Source organism: Perognathus longimembris, chromosome 22 (genome assembly GCF_023159225.1).
Source record: "Perognathus longimembris pacificus isolate PPM17 chromosome 22, ASM2315922v1, whole genome shotgun sequence".
Lineage (NCBI taxonomy): Eukaryota > Metazoa > Chordata > Mammalia > Rodentia > Heteromyidae > Perognathus > Perognathus longimembris.
The window spans coordinates 35,941,748-35,960,173 of NC_063182.1; the positions used below are offsets into that span (position 1 = coordinate 35,941,748).

The window sequence follows — 18,426 nt, forward strand, 5'->3', positions numbered from 1 at the left end:
AGTTTAAGACAAATGTACACAAGTAATAGAATCATAGAGTGAAAACTATTAGGTAGACACCATTTCTATTTCAGAGTTATTAGGTCATGGTTATTATACAACCTGATCATTTTTTTTTGTTTTATTTTACTGCCTTCTTAGCTGTTTTCTTAGAGCATGAATAAAACGTATATCTGAATGATGTCATACACCTACTTAAAATGTGTTAGTGGTTCCTTCTTACCTTTAGGATACCTTTGTTTCACCTCCTTAATGGATTTTTTAAGACCCTTTGTAATTTGGTCACTTTCTTTGTCCAGTTCCACCTCTTCCAGACAAGAACTTCGCTTACTTACTGTCCTCAATTTTGTTTGCTTCTCTTCGGCCTACTATCTGTAGGGCAAATTCTCCCCTGCCACTGCTCATTTATACTTGTTTTACTACTTTAACCAAGGAGCCACTATTACTCTTCTCCGATCTCTTAATTAATTTGTCCTGAGTGCTCTTGTTTGTACACTCTTGCACTGTCAAACTAAATTGTAATTTCTTTTAAGCAAAATCTGTTGTTAGATGTGTTAATTAACTTACAATTCCACAATGAATACAAATACCAAAACACATTGAACCCCACAAACACATGCACTTTCTGTTGATTAGTAATCTGTTAGGTTGGAAGCTTATTGTTATTGGAGACAACTTGTTTTTTTTACTATTGTAACCCAATTATTGTGTTCCTAGTGGAATATTAAATGCTCAATTAATAACAGATGAATGAGTAAGAATGAAAGTGATTTGATTTTAATTATGTTTAGAGGAAGCTCGTGAGAGTGACTGGGATGGTATCATTGCTTGCCATCAAGGTAAGCTATCTTGCTCAACCTGGAACTATCAGAGGTCTACCATAGGATCTTACTTTCTCAAGCCAAAGGAACTGACAAAAGATAACATTACTGCAACAGTAAGTAAACTTGTTTCTTACAATATTTTCTCCTTTCAAACTGCCTTCTGTGACAGTCCTATTTCAGCAGACAACTGAGGCTTATTATTAACACACTTAAGAACACAAGTAACACACTTAAGTTCAGTAAAGCGAGTAAATGACAGCTAGGCTTAAAACTCAGACAGCTCATTCTAAAACGTTCTTAACAGCCACTCTATAACTCACTCAAAACATTTAGTGTACGTGTTCTTAACTGAAGATGAGTCATTTGCCTGGTAACCTCAACTATTTGAAGCAAAGCCAGTAACACGGAGCTAATGCCAAAAAAGTAAGCCATGCACTTAGACAGTTTGTTCCTCAAAGGGAACTCACTCTCACAGTTTATTCTAGGTTTGCTTATTTTGTCTTAGTAATATATTACTAAAATGAGTAAACTAGAAAAGGCAGTTTGCTCTTCAAAGGTGACTCTTACAGTTTATTCTTGGTCTGTTGATTTTGTGTTAGTAATACATTACTAAAATGAGTAAATTAGAAAAGGCGATTGCTCCAAGCATTCTAACAACACTAAAGCCCATTAAGATAAATACAAGTTCTGTAAAGCGTAGCAGGACAAACAGGGCCCTTATTACTTGTAGGTAATACCTTGTATCTCCGTTAGTTCCTCAGGTTCCACAGCATGGCATGAAAATGAGTTATTCAGAATAGGCAAGATTATATTTGTGTTCCTTTTAGAAAGTTAGAATGTTACTTCTTATCTAAAATCCTTCTGCTAAAGACTAAGCTTTAATTATTTAGAAAATGTATATATGCATAAAATTCTTGCATAATGCTGTGGAAATACCTTGATTTGCATAGAGGTGTATCAGTTGCCTGCATTATTAGATAAACTTCAATTTAATATTTTCTGTTTAAATTTCAAAGGTCAATTGTTGAGGTGTAAAATTCAGCAGTTTTTGAACTATCTCTTGGGTCAGCTGCATCTGAGTGACACACACATTGACAGTGATTTCTATGGCATGATCCATCACACCATTCTTTCTTTTCTTTCTGTTTTTTTTTTTTCTCCTCCCATTATGGAGCTTGAACTCAGAGCCTGGGCACTGCCCTTGAGCTTTTTCACTCAAAGTTAGTGCTCTACCACTTTGAGCCACAGCACCACTTCTGGTCTTCTAGTGGTTAATTGGAGACAAGAGTCTCACAGACTTTCCTGCCAGGGCTGGCTTTGAACTGCAACCCTCAGATCTCAGCCTCCTGAGTAGCTAGGATTACTGGTGCGAGCCACTGCACCCGGCTCATTCTTAAATTTTCAACATAGATAAACGGGTGTTTTGTTGATATCACATTGACACTGTGAGTATTAAAGTACACTATAGAAGCTACTTATAAATCAGTATTCTGATGTGCTGCCATGTATTTTTTGTTGGTCTAGTATAGTGGGTCCTTTCATTGGGCATGCTAACTGGAGTATGTTTTCGGTTTTATAGCAACTATGGAGACTATTAAATAAGTAAAGGTGAAATTAAAATAGTAGAATGCTTTTGTATCAGCACTGCTACAAGTAAATTAAAAATTAAAGATCAGTCTGCTCAACAGTTCTCTTGACTAAATTTCAGTTGAGTTGTATTTTATTGTTATAGATTATTTCTTCATATTTTAAAAAAATGGAAACAGAATTAGTATATTTCTTAATATACTCAAATAGAATTATTTAAGAAGACTACTGGCACTGATAGCTCATGCCTATAATCCCAGCTACTCAGAAGACTGGAATCTAGTGGATTATGATTTGAGGTCAGCATGGGCATAAAAGTTCATTCGGTGCCATCTTAAAATAACTAGCAAAAAACAGGGCTGGTTCAAATAGTAAAGCTTTGAGGGCCTGAGTTCAAAACCTCAGTACCATCAAAACAAAAAGGGAAAAGAACAGAAAACTAGTAAGCCAGTTCATTTATACTGCTTTTTTTATTTTAAAAAAGAAAGAGTTGGTAGATAAAAAGTACTTTAGAAACCAAAAAGTGCCACAGAAATAATAGTTCTGTGTCTTTTTTTTTTCCCCCTTAAAGGCAGTAGATATAACTTCTTGTGGAAACTTTGCTGTAATCGGCCTCTCATCAGGTACTGTAGATGTATATAACATGCAGTCTGGTATACATCGAGGAAGTTTTGGCACTGATCAAGGTACTGAATTTATCTTTTTCTTGTTTTAAAAACAAATTTTAGATAGGTTATTGTACCTCATATGGCAGATACTACTATATTTATTATAAATAACGTTGAGCTATTAAAAGAAAGTAAAGACAGACACATTAGAGGAAAGTGGGTATTATATGATTTTGCTTTTTCTTCTCCGCTTTAGACAAAAATCACAACAATTTTTGAAATCTGTGGTGGCATCAATGTGATTTCTGTTTTTTACCTGAACAGTAAAATAAAGCTCTCCCTGCCTCATAATCCATATTACTTGCAAGATCAGGGGCTCTCAGTAGTGGGAGTTTAGATATAAGAATCGTACATTTATTCTTTTGATAGACCCTAGCAATTGTGATTTCTCTTCTTTTTGAACATGTTCTAAAAGCTCATAAGGGATCTGTGAGAGGTGTTGCTGTGGATGGATTAAACCAGCTGACAGTTACAACTGGCAGTGAAGGGTTACTCAAATTCTGGAACTTTAAAAACAAAATCTTGATCCATTCCATGAGTCTTGATTCATCTCCAAACATAATGCTACTACATCGGGACAGGTAAACCTCGCTTTCAGTAATAACAGACTTTCTTATTTCTGTTATTTTTTTTAAATTTTTTTATTATCAAACTGATGTACAGAGAGGTTACAGTTTCATATGTTAGGCATAGGATACATTTCTTGTATTGTTTGATACCTTGTCCCTCATACCCCCCTTCCTCCTCCCCCTTTCCTTCCCCCCCTGAGGTGTTCAGTTCACTTACACTAAACAGTTTTGCAAGTATTGCTTTTGTAGTTGTTTGTCTTTTTTTTTACCCTGTGTCTCTCAATTTTGGTATTCCCTTTCAATTTCCTAGTTCTAATACGAGTATACACGGTTTCCAATATACTCAGATAAGATTACAGAGATAGTGTAGGTACAACCACAGGAAGGTGATACAAGAACATCATCAATAATAGAAGCTACAGATACACATGGGTCGTTGAAAGTTTCCATGTTATGGAAATAATTGTTATATCACAGTTGTAACTACTTTCTGTTATTGTTTTTGATGACAGGTTTTAAAAAATATAAATTACCAAATGGGAAAATAAAACTGTTTTAGTTTAATTTCCTGAAAGGCCAGTTTGGCTGACAAAAGTGAATAGTCAGAGTGTTTTTCTTTGCTTTTTGAGTCTGGCACGTTTGTCTTACTAGTGGCATCCTGGGACTTGCCTTGGATGACTTCTCCATTACTGTTGTGGACATAGAAACGAGGAAGGTCGTCAGAGAGTTCTCAGGACACCAAGGCCAAATCAATGACATGGTAAGACAAAATATCCCATTTCTTCAAAAGTGTTCAAGTCACTGAACTTGTTATATTTTAATAGCATTAAACCCATCATGAAGAGGTTTTTAGAATAAAACAACAAATTGCAGCTAATTTTGAGATAAATTTTTTGAGAAAAAATTGAAAAAGCTTAATATTTTTCAGGGAATTGATGCTATCAGATTGAATTACAAAACCCAAGGTTTATCTTTAATTTTAAATAAGGCTAAAATATTAAATTAGGCTGAGAGAACTCATTCCTCTTTTTTTATGTATAGGAAAATAGTAGTAGCCTGAAATATGTGGTTTATTCTAATCTAGTATTTCTAGAGTTTACATGTATATCTCCTAAAGTCTTTTGTTAACATTCACCATTGTGTTCTCTCAGTGGAACACGTGATAATAAGAAATGTTGTTAGGGATTTTTCTGTTTGTTTGTTTTTGCCAGTCCTGGGGCTTGAACTCTGGGCCTGAGCACTGTCCCTGGCTTCTTTTTGCTCAAGGCTAGCACTCTACCACTTGAGCCACAGCGCCACTTCTGGCTTTTTCTGTATATGTGGTGCTGAGGAATTGAACCCAGGGCTTCAGGTATATGAGGCAAGCACTCTACCACTAGGCCATGTCAGCCCTTGTTAGGGGTTTTGTTGTTGTTGTCGTCTCTGAGACTGTGACTCAAACTTGGTGTGTGACACTTTTACTCATTGGCTGGTGCTTCACAACTTGAGCTATGCTTCCAACCCATTAGGAATGTTTTTAAGCATTTCTTTATTTAAACAGAAGATACAGAAGTGCTACATCACTGCCCAAGTGAGCACAAGGTCCTTAGTTCTAGATCTGGTATGGGGTGGAAATACACACACAAACCCAGTAACTTAAAGTTGTCAGTTGAGGACTATATTAAAGCCCTAAGGACTGGGGGACAAGCCAGTAGCTAAATTTACTTGTCAACTCTGACACCAGAAGGGAGAATTTGAAGGCACGTTTCCTTCCTTCAAAGTAGAAGAAAGAAATTGGTCAGGAAATTCTGCTTTGCACCTAAGAGGCAGGCAAAATTAGCCGTTTCGTTTTGACAGCATCTATAGAAACATGAATGGGAATGATGAAATGACATTTTTTTCTTTTCTTTTTTATTTGTTTTATTGTTTTTTTGCCAGTCCTGGGGCTTGGACTCGGCCTGAGCACTGCCCCTAGCCTCGTTTTGCTCAATGCTAGCACTCTACCAGTTGAGCCACACAGTGCCACTTCTGGCTTTTTCTATATATTTGGTGCTGAGGAATCGAACCCAGGGACTCATGTATACGAGGGGAGCACGCTACCAGTAGGCCATATTCCCAGCCCGTGAAATGTTATTTTTAAAAACATCTGTCAGTGTGAAAATCCTCCACCAGCTTCTTCTCAAACTTTCTCACTTGTGCATGCTCAGTAATAAAGAATTTTAGTGAAGCTATAATTCAAAGGACTTCCTCAGTAAAGTCACTATTTTAAGGTAATTTTGACTCTGTCCTCAAAGTTATGGGGTTTGGATTCTTAGGAAGCATACGTTCTTTCAAGGAAATAGAGATATTGTTGCTTCTACAAATAGAACTCAAAGTAGCAAAAAACTTTCTTATGCCTCATTAATAAAATTTCTCTATTTTCCTAAGGACATATTAATGTTAGAGATGATTGGTATTCACAGTCATTTAGGTTTTCTTTAAATATATAGGAAATTATGGAATAAGACCTAATTCTTACTTGTTAAGACCAGTAGTATTCAGGAAGTAATACTAGTTTTTATATAAAATAAGGTAGGCTGAGTCTCAATCAAATCTTTTTGGCTTGTATTCTTTAAGGTGTGTATGTATACCCATAAATACACGCCCATATGTCTAAATTTATAGATGACCTTTTGTTGTTGTGCTACTTTATTTCAAAGACTTTCAGTCCTGATGGCCGTTGGTTAATCAGCGCTGCCATGGATTGCTCCATCAGGACCTGGGACCTTCCATCTGGGCGGTGAGTTCACATCCCTCAGGCTGTTTCTCAGTCACTGCCATAACCTGTGGCTTACCGCGGTGAATGGGTTGAATAGTTTTTAATATGAAGGTACTGGGGATTTTTCTACTATGACTCTGTACATGGATTGTTTGGGCCCTGTAAGCAGCAGGGACTAACCTCTCAAAAAGCAGTAATGAAAAAAGAGTTCCTTAAAACATTTCTGTAAAGTAGAGACCAGGATAGAGTAAATCTTCAAATGGAAAGCTTTTTTCCCCTTCCTGCTACTTACTCTAAGATAGGGTGCAGACAAGCTTTTCATTCTGAAGATTTAAGTTTTGTTGTTCTTGAACTTAAAGGGCCCAAACCCCTAGTTTTCCTTTATATTTTCATATCTTCTTTATCTATAACTTAGCAGTGAGAAAGTGGCTCCATGGAGTGAAACTTGCTACTAATCCAACACTTTCTCAGGAATTGGATAACCTCTGTGGAAGCAGTCTGACCTTTAGAAAGGGAAAACCCTGATGTTCTCATTTCCTTCAACTGTGCTGTAGTCACGGGGCATACCTAGCCTGCATGGGTACTTGATTTAGGTAAATGAGTGTGCCGTTGGTGGGTCCAACTCTGAGAACTGGGGACTTTTATCTACTGCCATGCCTCTTTGTCCTGTTGGAAACACTAGGCAAAGTTGAATCAACTAGCTTCGAAAGTTCACCTGAATTTGCTATTTCCTAAATTAAAAAATAATAATAAACTCGTTTATAAGATAGTATTGGGGGGCTGGGAGTATGGCCTAGTGGCAAGAGTACTTGCTTCTTATGCATGAAGCCCTGGGTTTGATTCCCCAGCACCACATATATGGAAAATGGCCAGAAGGGGCACTGTGGCTTAAGTGGCAGGGTGCTAGCCTTGAGCAAAAAGAAGCCAGGGACAGTGCTCAGGTCCTGAGTCCAAGCCCAGGACTGGCCAAAAAAAGAAAGTATTAGAAATATTGTAGTTTGTTGCTTGTTAGCCTTTTTGCTATTTTCTAAAAATGATTTTACTCAAAGTAACAAAATTGTGGAAGGTAATATAGTGGTCTATGTGCCTTTTCTTCTTAATGCTTTTTACTGAAATAAGGGAGAAGAAAGAGGCTAAAAATCCGAAAAATACTGAACTGGCAAGATGTTTTGTTTAGCTTTTTTTGAGATAGCAGGCATGGAATTCAGGATCCTCCTACCTCAGTGTCCCAAGTGCTAGGATTCTAGGCCTCACCACCACGTACAGCTCTCCCCTCACCAAAAAAAGACTGTGAAGTAGTCCTTGGAATAGGAGAGCTTGTATCTGAAGCAGCATGAAAGCAGAAAAGCTTTCAACATTAGCTTTTGTGAATTGTATCATTTTTAGTAGAGCTTAAGTACTTTAACGTTTTGGTTACTGGTTATTTTTATAGCCTCATAGACTGCTTTTTGTTGGACTCAGCTCCTCTCAATGTAACTATGTCCCCTACTGGAGACTTCTTGGCAACTTCTCATGTGGACCACCTTGGAATTTATCTCTGGTGAGTTTTTTTCATATGCGTCTCTTGTGTGGGTCGGAGGGTGATCACGACGACAGTGATAATGGTCAGGAATCATAGTTCTTACAGTAGCATTTAGTTTTTGGTCTTATATACTAGAAATGTCCCATGGTTAACTTAAGATAGCTAAGTGACTATAAAGCAGTTCATGGCTCATTCAGCATCTGCTTGATAATTTAGATAGCTTTGTTCAAGTGTGTCTTCTAAAGTACACGACACTTATGTTGTCATATTTGACTTTTGTTTATAGAATGTAGCAAAGATGAGAGCAAAATGCTAAAGTTTTTGCTAGCTCTTGAGTCTTCATAACAATATAAAGGTACTTCTTGTGATACCCAAATCTGTGTTGAAATATATGACAGGAAATAAATGATAACCACCTAGACCTAGAAAAGTTTTTATGTCCTGAGTTTATATGTTTAATTCATTGAACTATACTTACCAGTGAGAACAGTAAAATTATTTTCTTATTCTTTCTTTTTTACTTTGAAAATGTAAGTCAGGCAACTAGTATATTTCCCTTGGACAGTGTCACACCTTTAAAGAATTTTATTTTAAAGGAAATAACCTCCTTTTTAATTTTAGCATTTACACACAGTATGTCACTAGGTAGCCCAAGTTGGCCTTGAACTCTCAGACCCCCTATCTCAGCTTCTCAATTGCTGGCATTAGGATTTCCTAATTCAGATTTTAAGATACATTTTTTTAATTAAAAAGTAAATAACACAGTGAAATAGACTTTGGCTACCTTCTGAATCATCCTTCAGCAATTAAAATCATAATAGTTATTGGGTCTCTGTAGCTAAGAGTAGGGGGCTTCTCTGTGTAGCACTGATAACTCAAAACCTGAAGTTCTCTCTTTTTATTTTCCACTTGAGATGGATGTATGGGAAATATCTGTCCCTACTCTGGGACCAAATGTTTATATCTTGATTACTCATCCATGGCCAGTATCAGAAACATGGCCACTCAATAGGTCACTCAAGAAGAGGAAAATCCATAGCTGTTCAACATCCCCTCGAATATAGTCAGCATAGCCATTGGATGACTCATTTTGTCACTACCATTCCTTTTGTTATAATTTCCTTAAATGCAGGTTCATATTTATTAAAACAAGATGTGGACGTTATTTTTTTTTAGGAAAATCGTATCTTCTACTAGTGTCACTTTGAAATATGTTTCTATACTACATTAAAAATAGACTCAATTAATTTTGTTGTTGTTGTCATTTATTGCTTTGTTTTTGTGCTGACACTGGGGCTTGAACTCAACCTCAAGGTCTTACTAGACTTTTTCCATCATGGTTGGTGTTCTACCACTCAAGCTATACTTTGACTTCTGGATTTTTGCTGGTTAGGATTTACCTATCTGGAGTAGCCTTGGACCTTGATCCTTAGATCTTAGCTTCCTGAGTAACTATTTATTAACTTTTTAATATAACTTTCTTGTCATGACATTCAAAGTAATACAGTGTACATTTTTGAGGTCTTAACTAGTTATCTACTATAGTCTCTCCCAGATTTAAGAATATAAAGATTAATCATCAGATATTGAGGTTTTTCTGAAGAACCCTTTAAAATCTGACTTTGTTTTGATTTCGCAGGTCTAATATTTCCCTGTATTCAGTTGTTTCACTACGACCACTTCCTACAGATTATGTACCTTCAACGGTGATGCTTCCTGGTACTTGTCAAGCTCAAGGTAATTATAGAATAACAAAGTAATTTGTGAGATGTAGTATAAATCTACTTTAAAGGACTATTGCTACATAAGACAAATGCAGTCAAAGTATTTCTTAGCAGATATCAAATATTTTGAGCAACTGGGAAATTGTAATTGATGTGATACTTTCAAGATATAATAGCCTCCACACTGGTGGCTTGTGCTATTGGGAGGAGAGCAGTTTGAGGCGAGTCTGGAAACAAAGTTCAGGAGATCCCATCTTAACAGCTTTGCATGGTATTCCATGCTTTTTATCCTAGCTGTAGTGGGAAGCAGAAGTGAAAGGTTGTCATTAAGCCCAGGCAAAACATAGAACCCCATGTCAAAAATAACAAGGCAAAATGGATAGAAATATGACTTAAAACCCATTACTGCCGGAAAGAAAAAACAGGCATCAAGTAATATAAGTAATAGAGTAGGGTAAAAGTATTTTGAGAGAGTCTGATAATGAAAACTGCATTTAATATTCCAAAATCGAGGAACGAGGATAAAGACATGCAAAGACTAGATAGGCATATTGAGTAAACTTGTTCCAAAATAATAATGGATTTGGAATGAATTGAGTTGCTTCTATGTGATATAAATATTGTTTTTCATTTGTCTTACTTGAAAATATATTTTAAGATATGGAAGTAGAAGAAGAAGAAGTAGAACCAAGTGATGAAATGATAGAGTATGACTCACCGGAACAGTTAAATGAGAAGTTGGTAACTCTGTCCCTTCTCCCTGAATCACGGTGGAAAAACCTGCTGAATCTTGATGTTATTAAGGTAATGAAGTACACTTGATAGTGCGCAGTACACGCACTGTGCTGTTGGTGATTTTTAAGCAGAGCGATAGCTTCCTCTATTTTGAGGGCATTTGGTGGAGTCCCTATTTAGTTGAAAGTTTATCCTTAAATTTTAGCACTAGAGAAGATAAGCATGCCTTATGTAAAGGAAGCCACATTCATATTTTTAAATTTCCTCACAGAAATTAAAGGACTTCTGTTTAATTGCCGACTTCCTAAGAGATTGGCTGCCAGCATAAATGTGTGCTCAGTGGAAGCATAGCCATGATCTCTCTCTCTATCATGTTATCCAATCTGTCACTTGCCAAGTAGGTGAACATGAGAGGAGTGATCAGAATAGCATTCAACTGGTAGACCAAAGGTTCAGACTGCTGTGTTTCTTACTAAGATACAATACTGCACTATAAGGCATGTTTATATTTGTCCTATAGATTTTCCCCTTCTCTGTTTCTTGTGTAACTCCTCTGATGACTTGTTTTTTACCAATCAGGAAGAGTAACCTTGGCATTTGTTACAGTCTCTCCCATCCCCAAGGGCTGTGCTCAACACTAATTGGCAGTGCTTTGTCCTGCTTCCTGGACTAGTTTCCCTTTATACCATGGCTCCACAGGTTACAAATATCCCAGGCTTTTTCCCCACATAGAATGTCTTCGACATTATACAGATTTTCAGGAATTGACTACTCTAAGGTATATGGTGAAATTAATTATTGGGAAATTGCCATGGAATGATTTTTTTCACCAGTGTTTCTGAGATAGAGAATGTAAATAGGCATTCACTCAAGTCATCCAGAGGGGTTCCAGTAGAATAACATTTCATACATTTTATAAACCAACAATAGTGTTTTTTCCGCTTTGCAAAACTACAGAATACTAAGGAAAGACTAAAACTCCAGTAAAATAAAAGAAATTAATATCATAGAGGACTGTGCTTAGGGTTTCACATTTTCTTTTGGAGATGAGCAGTTTGAGAAACCAAACCATGCATTATATATATTATGTCGTTTTTTGGTTTTTTTTTCTTCTTGTCCTGGGCACTGTCTTTGTTCTCAAGGCAAGTACTCCAGCACTTGAGCCACAGCATCACTTCTTGGCTTTTCTTGAGTAGTTTATTGGTAATAAGAGTCTCACAGACTTTTCTGCCTGGGCTGGCTTTGAACCAAGATCCTCGGATCTCAGCCTCCTGAGTAGCTAGGATTATAGCGTGAGCCACCATCACCAGCTCATAATGCATAATTTCTCTAGCCCATTTTGTGTAATAGAACTTAGTAGAGTTCATGTGATGTAGATGAGCTTTGTCTTAGCGTTGCTTTTGCACCCAGTCCTTTTGCTTCTGCCTCAACAGCAAGGGTTGGGAGGTCTGTGTTGGCAACTTTGGTATTGGTCAAATACATTGAATTTTTCAGCAATCTAATCTGAAAGGCTTTTGTTCTGTTTTGCTTTTTGGTATCTGTTTCAAAATTGATTTAGAAACGATTGGCATGATAATTATTTACTAGTCTTACTTTCTTTTCACCAGAAAAAAAATAAACCAAAGGAGCCACCCAAGATACCCAAATCAGCACCATTTTTTATTCCAACTGTCCCTGGACTTGTACCCAGATTTGCTGTCCCTGAGCAAAGCAGCGATCCCCAGCAGGTAAAATCCTATTTGGGGCAGTCTTTGTAGTTTATGTTTGAATGCATTTCATGTAGTCTGTGCCAAGACTGTTAATTGATGATGGCTTTCGATTATGTTTTTGGTGACACTGTTGTTCTTTGACTAATGTATTTTTTTTTTAAGTCGAAAGTAGTAAATCTTGGGATTTTGGCTCAAAAATCAGATTTCTGCCTGAAACTTGAAGAAGGACTGTTCAATAATAAATGTAAGTTAAATTCCCGAATATATTAACAAGTACCTTTTGTTTGTTTTTCTTTTTGAGGAAAAATGGAATGAAAGACGTTATCTTAGTAGTTAAAAGAAAACAGGAAAATTTAAAGGGCATGACATTTTGGTTCTAATCTTCAGTAATGCTAGCTGTATAATTGCAGTAAAATCAGATGATACCGATATTGTGAAAATCTTTATTGGAAGCCTTTCGTACACTCTGTAGGGGAGAGCATCTCTTCCTGACAAGCCTGGTGGCCTTAGGCGTTTGGAGTTGAAATTTCAGTACCACCCAAAAATACAAAGATTTTTGTAGTAGGCAATTTGCAAGCCTTTGTTTTTACTTAGATTTCTAGAATTATTTTCAATAAACCAGAGTGTTACTTTGAGCAAATTTCTGTATTCCCAAGCTACTGTATAGAAGAGAAATTTGGTCTGCGCATGATATAGCCTCTAATCTTAGCTACTTGGGAGGTAGAAGAAGAAGGGTCCCAGTCTGCGCTGGGGTAAGTTTGAAACCCTATCAGAAAAAGCAGAAAGGGCTGGGAGCATGGTTCAAGCAGTAGACTGCTTGCCTAGCAAGCTTGAGGCTGAGATCAAACCCTAGTACCACCAAAAAAATTGAAGAAACACATTTGAACATATTAATGTATTAAAGATGAAATGATAGCTGTAGCTAATAGTAAGGAGTAATTGGAATTGTAAGTGATTTACATAGGCACTTAACCAAGAAATTTCACTTACTCTTTTTATGATACATGTGTTTTTGTTTTTTATACCAATATCACTACAGTCCATTGGACAAATTCAAAGCATAGTAGTAATGAGTACTTGTTGTGTTTATTGGGGGCAAGAAAGAAAGAAAAAAAAACCCTGTCATTGAAAACATGCTAGAGAACAGAAAGTAAAGTGGTGAGACTTTTTCATGGTGGTATCCTGCTCAGACAGTGAAAAGCATAATAACCATTGCCATTGTGATATCAAATAAACCATAAAATGGGTTGTGTATTGAGTATGCATTCATAGGATTCATGGGAAAGAATAGTGCTTATTTCTAGAGAGAAAAAATAGATTTGGGGGTAGTTAAAGGCTGGACTGGAGTTTTTAATCCCTTTTATTTTGTATACTTCTGGGATAGCATTTCTTGATGATCATGTGGTACTTTTATAATAATCTGAAGAAAAAAAATCCCTACCTTATCCTATTTCCAGTATTCATCACTGGATAGTGTGTGGTATGTACGTATGGTCTCCAATTTACATTAAGGTTTTTTTTTTAATTTATGAGTATTTTGAAAGTGTGAAGCATTAGATTTTCTTTAACAGCAGGAAAAAACTTCACTAATCATGCAAAAAGTGCAGTGCTTTTAATACTTTTTATTGTGTTAGTCTTAATGATTTTTGCGGGTTGACATTGTAAGGTTGTATAGCTATTTGACTTGAAGTAAATTAATGCACAGAAAAAATTTCTTGTCTCTTTTAAATATATCTTATTCAGACATAAAAGGAAAACTCCTTTTTCTGTGAGTGTGATACTGGGGTTTGCTAGTCAGGCACTTGAGAACAAAGCCCCTTAAAGTACTGGTAAGTAACTGTATTCTTTTTAAATCATAATGCAGATGAAGCTGCTCTGAACCTTCTGAAAGAATTAGGCCCCTCAGGAATTGAGACAGAGCTGCGAAATTTGTCTCCGGATGGTGGTGGGTCTCTAGAGGTCATGCAGAGCTTTCTGAGAATGATTGGAATGATGTTGGACAGAAAGCGGGATTTTGAGTTAGCCCAGGCTTACCTTGCATTGTTTCTGAAGGTAAGTTATTGTAAGCTTAGTGGTTTACTTTCCTTTTCTAGTAGTGTATGTGACAGAACTTTCTGCCAGGATGGAATGGTCTGTGTCCACCCTCTCCAGTACAAACAACCACACTTCTTTTATGTAACTATTGAAAACTCAAAATATAAGCGACAGAACTAAGAGGCTTAGTTTTTAATTTTATGTACTTTTAATAAAGTTTGGATAGCTGCATGTGGTTTACAACTACACATTTGGAGCACTAGGCCACAGCTTTGTAGTCTTTTTTTTTTTTTTTCCAAATTTTTATTATCAAACTGATGTACAGAGAGGTTACAGTTTCATACATTAGGCATTGGATACATTACTTGTACTGTTTGTTACCTCGTCCTTCATACCCCGCCTCTGTCCTCCCCCTTTCCCTTTCCCCCCATGCGGTGTTCAGTTCACTTACACCAAACAGTTTTGCAAGTATTGCTTTTGTAGTTTTTCTTTTTTTACCCTGTGTCTCTCAATTTTGGTATTCCCTTTCAATTTCCTAGTTCTAATACCAGTATACATGGTTTCCAATGTACTCAGTTAAGATGCTTTGTTGTCTTTTGATTGATTAAGTAGCACTATTTTAACTGTATCTAGATTTTTCTGCCATAGTTTTTGATCCAGTATGTTGAACTTTTTAATCTTTTTTCTAAAGTTGTCATATTTTCTAAGTTTTTCTGTGATTGTGAAGAGAGTTGAGTCTTATTGAAATCAAAGCATTCATCTCTTTACATGATTTGGCACAACTTGCTCTTTTGAGTAACATAGTAGAAATAAAGTAGAAATAAAGGAGATACATATGCTGATTTTTGGCAATATGTGATATTTCATTTGGCCTGTTAATCTAAAATGAGTTCTTCATTTAATTACTCTAAAGGTATTTGAATGCTAGATATTTAGGTAGTAGTATAGGATTAAAAATACAAGCGCAATAAGTTAGCTCATTTATTTTCCCATACTGAACAAGTTTTAGTCTCCCAAAACAAATTTACCTATATATTTAGAAAATAAAGTAAAAGACCAGTCTGTTGTTTGTTACTGATGGATTATACTGAGAGACTTGTGGAAGCACAGAATTGTGCATTAGTGTTCAAACCAGCATCTGGCTTCATGACTTAGGTTTGGTGGAAGAGGGAAGAGTACTTCTTTTTCTAAGGGAGTGGCAATACCATAGAAAAGACCATGATTTTAAAACAATAATAAAAAGTTGGATGGAGGAAGTCAGAGACAATAATAAATTATCATTTAAGAAAAAAACAACTAGATACTATTTTCTTAGATTCCTTAGTAGGAAAAAATTCATTCCAAAGTAAGGAAAGTGTGTGTGTGTGTGTGTGTGTGTGTGCGCGCGCATGTGTGTGTGTTTTAATAAAGTAAGCTATCTTTTCTTTTCAGTTACACCTCAAAATGCTTCCTTCAGAGCCAGTACTCCTAGAAGAAATGACAAAACTGCTTTCACAAGTGGAAGAAAACTGGATTCATTTACAGTCACTCTTCAATCAAAGCATGTGTGTTTTAAACTATATCAAAAGTGCCTTGCTGTAAAAGTAAACTTAAGAGTTTAAAATAATCAAAGATATAAATTAAATGGGTTCAACTTAACTCATGTAGGAGATGTAAAGTTGTGCTGAATTACATGGAAGATGTCAGCTAAAATGGATCATAATATAGTTATAAAAATCACATTATCGTAAAAGGAATATTTCCCTTCGGGAAGCCTTTTATGAAAATGTGAAGTATTGACTTGGAGCTCCTGGACATATCTGACATCTTCATGTACAGCCTTCTATTGCAGGAGAGTAGGAATAAGGTCTGCTGGGATCTCCTTGGATTCAGCTTCCTAACACGCACTGCTGCTTTCCCTGTTACCACGTTCCTAAAGAAAGTTGTTCTTGAATCAGAATGTGAATGTTACTTGCCTGGTTCAAATCGCTCTGGGAGGAGTCTGAACACACTCCTAAGATTCCATCAGCGGTTGCCCTCGTGGGCTTTCCTTCTGAACGCAGGACTTGTGTGGGGAGGAGAAGCCACGGCTGTACTTTTCCTCGTGATCCCAGGTCCTCAGCAGTTCCTTCACTTCTCACCGTCTTTTTCTTTATGGTCCAGAGTGCTACCTTTAGCTTGTGTGTCTAAAATGATGATCATTCCTTAAGTGCAGCTGACTAGGTTTGAACACAAATGACACTGGTTCAGCATTAGGATGACAGGATTTTGAAGACTGATCTCTAGATAAGAGCAGTTTAAAAGTAGTTAACTAATGGGAAATTAATATTTCCATCTAATGGGTATGATGGACCTACTAAGTTACTATAAAAGTAACCCAGTGTGACTTAGTACTCATTCTTGTTTGTATTTTTGAAGTGTGTATCAGTTTATTAAAGCCAGTGTTGACTTTGGAAACTGTATTTCCCTCTGTGCAAAATGCAATATTATGAAGATGTACTACAGCTCTAATAAATTAAATACTTTGTAAAGATTGTAAATAACTAATACAAAATAATGAGCTATAAACTGAAACACTCCTTTTTAACTGATGAATTGAATTTTCTACTCTCTGAAATGAGCATCCAGAATTGAGTATTTTTTTTTATTGAGGATCTTTATTTTTTTCAGGTAACCTTCCAGAACCTTTCCTGCACATTTACTAACAAGGAAGGGAGGAAGAGATTGAAATAGGAACTACAGTATTATGTGTAGTATTTTTTGATCAGTATGTGTATGCTGTTGTATCTTTATGCACACATAACAAAAAACATTTTACTGTAAAAAGTGAGACAAGTCTTTTTTATAGTAGTATGTAGCTACAGGAAATAAAATGTACAGTGTTGGCTTTTACATAAAGGTTGAATATGACTCTCAGACTTTTCTACTTGCTCTTATTTTACTACATTCATACTTGACTGATCTCTATGCTTTTGTAATCGGATTCACCTATTTTTCTTATAATGTAAAGTTCAGTATTTATCTCCTAATTACAGACAGTGCTGAAGTGAGCATCGTGTTTTGAGTAAAAATACTATTTTATTTCAGAAATTATTGTAAGGTGCATATCTCAATATATTTCATCAGGCTATGCATATTTTCTGAGTTACTTCATTTCTTTGTTTTTTGATCTTTAAAAAATATCAGGTTTGTTGCCTTTTTTATAACTTACATGCTTTTTTTAATCTGTTGCTAATGTTTCCTTTTAGTTGGCTGCTTGTATATAGCTTTTCTTGGGATTTTTTAATAGATATTTCCTATGTCAATTGATAATTCTTCATGTCTTGTTCTAAAATATAAAGTAAATCATCTGCTCTCTTAAGGCATATTTCCACGTGTTCATTTCAACACATGTCAGTTGCGCATCTACGTAAGTGGCTAATGAGTACACTGTTATCTAGTTGGTTTGTATAAAGTTACCGGCCTTTATTCTAATGTCTCTGCAGGATATCATTCTTTGAAAGTCAATTTTTTGTTGTTGTTTTTTTAAAATCTGGTTCATTATGTGCTTAATGCTTTCATTGAGCAAGCTAATACATATCTAATACACTATATATTACTTTGATTGTACTTTGTTTGTCCTCAGGTTTCTTAGGTGGAGCCCTTTTAGTGCTTTTCATATCATTTTGAAGTTTCGGTTTACTAAACTTTTAAGATTTATTTGGAGGAACTTGCAATACTGAATGTCTTACAGTAAAACTTCTCCAGATCCTAGTTGGTGCTATGGCCCCCAAACCAGTTGCCAGTAGTTCGGAATTCATCCTTTTTAAATAATCAGGAAGTGGTTGTCTTTTAAACAAGTCCTAAAATGGAAATCCCAGTGCATCTATTTAACTTCTGAGCCAATCATGGCCAGAAGAATGCAGTTTTGATTACTAACCAAGCAGGTCCCATGTTAAACCTTGGAAACAGGGACAGCCGTACCATTGAGTAGGTGCTCAAGTAAATGGGGTCTGTGATTAGATACAGGGAAAGGTGAGCAGAAACCATTTGCTATTATCTATGTCTACATATACTTACTGGGTATTCCCTTTTAAACAAGGATCTAGGGAAGTCTTTTTTTTTTTTGGCCAGTCCTGGGCCTTGGACTCAGGGCCTGAGCACTGTCCCTGGCTTCTTCCCGCTCAAGGCTAGCACTCTGCCACTTGAGCCACAGCGCCGCTTCTGGCCATTTTCTGTATATGTGGTGCTGGGGAATCGAACCTAGGGCCTCGAGTATCCGAGGCAGGCACTCTTGCCACTAGGCTATATCCCCAGCTCTAGGGAAGTCTTTTTAATGTGCATATACTTGAACGTTTT

At 36.3% G+C, this 18,426-nt stretch overlaps 1 protein-coding gene across 1 annotated transcript in view; it reads left to right on the forward strand.

Annotated features, from left to right (window-relative positions):
• Wdr36 (WD repeat domain 36) overlaps positions 1–17,453 on the forward strand; it is a 29,909-nt gene extending 12,456 nt beyond the window's left edge. Inside the window, exons 12-23 of the mRNA XM_048331226.1 lie at positions 792–937; positions 2,983–3,097; positions 3,495–3,660; positions 4,300–4,408; positions 6,327–6,406; positions 7,818–7,925; positions 9,547–9,644; positions 10,290–10,435; positions 11,974–12,093; positions 12,238–12,319; positions 13,940–14,127; positions 15,541–17,453. Of these exons, the coding sequence (XP_048187183.1) occupies positions 792–937; positions 2,983–3,097; positions 3,495–3,660; positions 4,300–4,408; positions 6,327–6,406; positions 7,818–7,925; positions 9,547–9,644; positions 10,290–10,435; positions 11,974–12,093; positions 12,238–12,319; positions 13,940–14,127; positions 15,541–15,690 (1,508 nt within the window). The 3' untranslated portion in view covers positions 15,691–17,453. The remainder of the gene's footprint in view (positions 1–791; positions 938–2,982; positions 3,098–3,494; positions 3,661–4,299; positions 4,409–6,326; positions 6,407–7,817; positions 7,926–9,546; positions 9,645–10,289; positions 10,436–11,973; positions 12,094–12,237; positions 12,320–13,939; positions 14,128–15,540) is intronic.
• Positions 17,454–18,426: the final 973 nt, after the last annotated feature.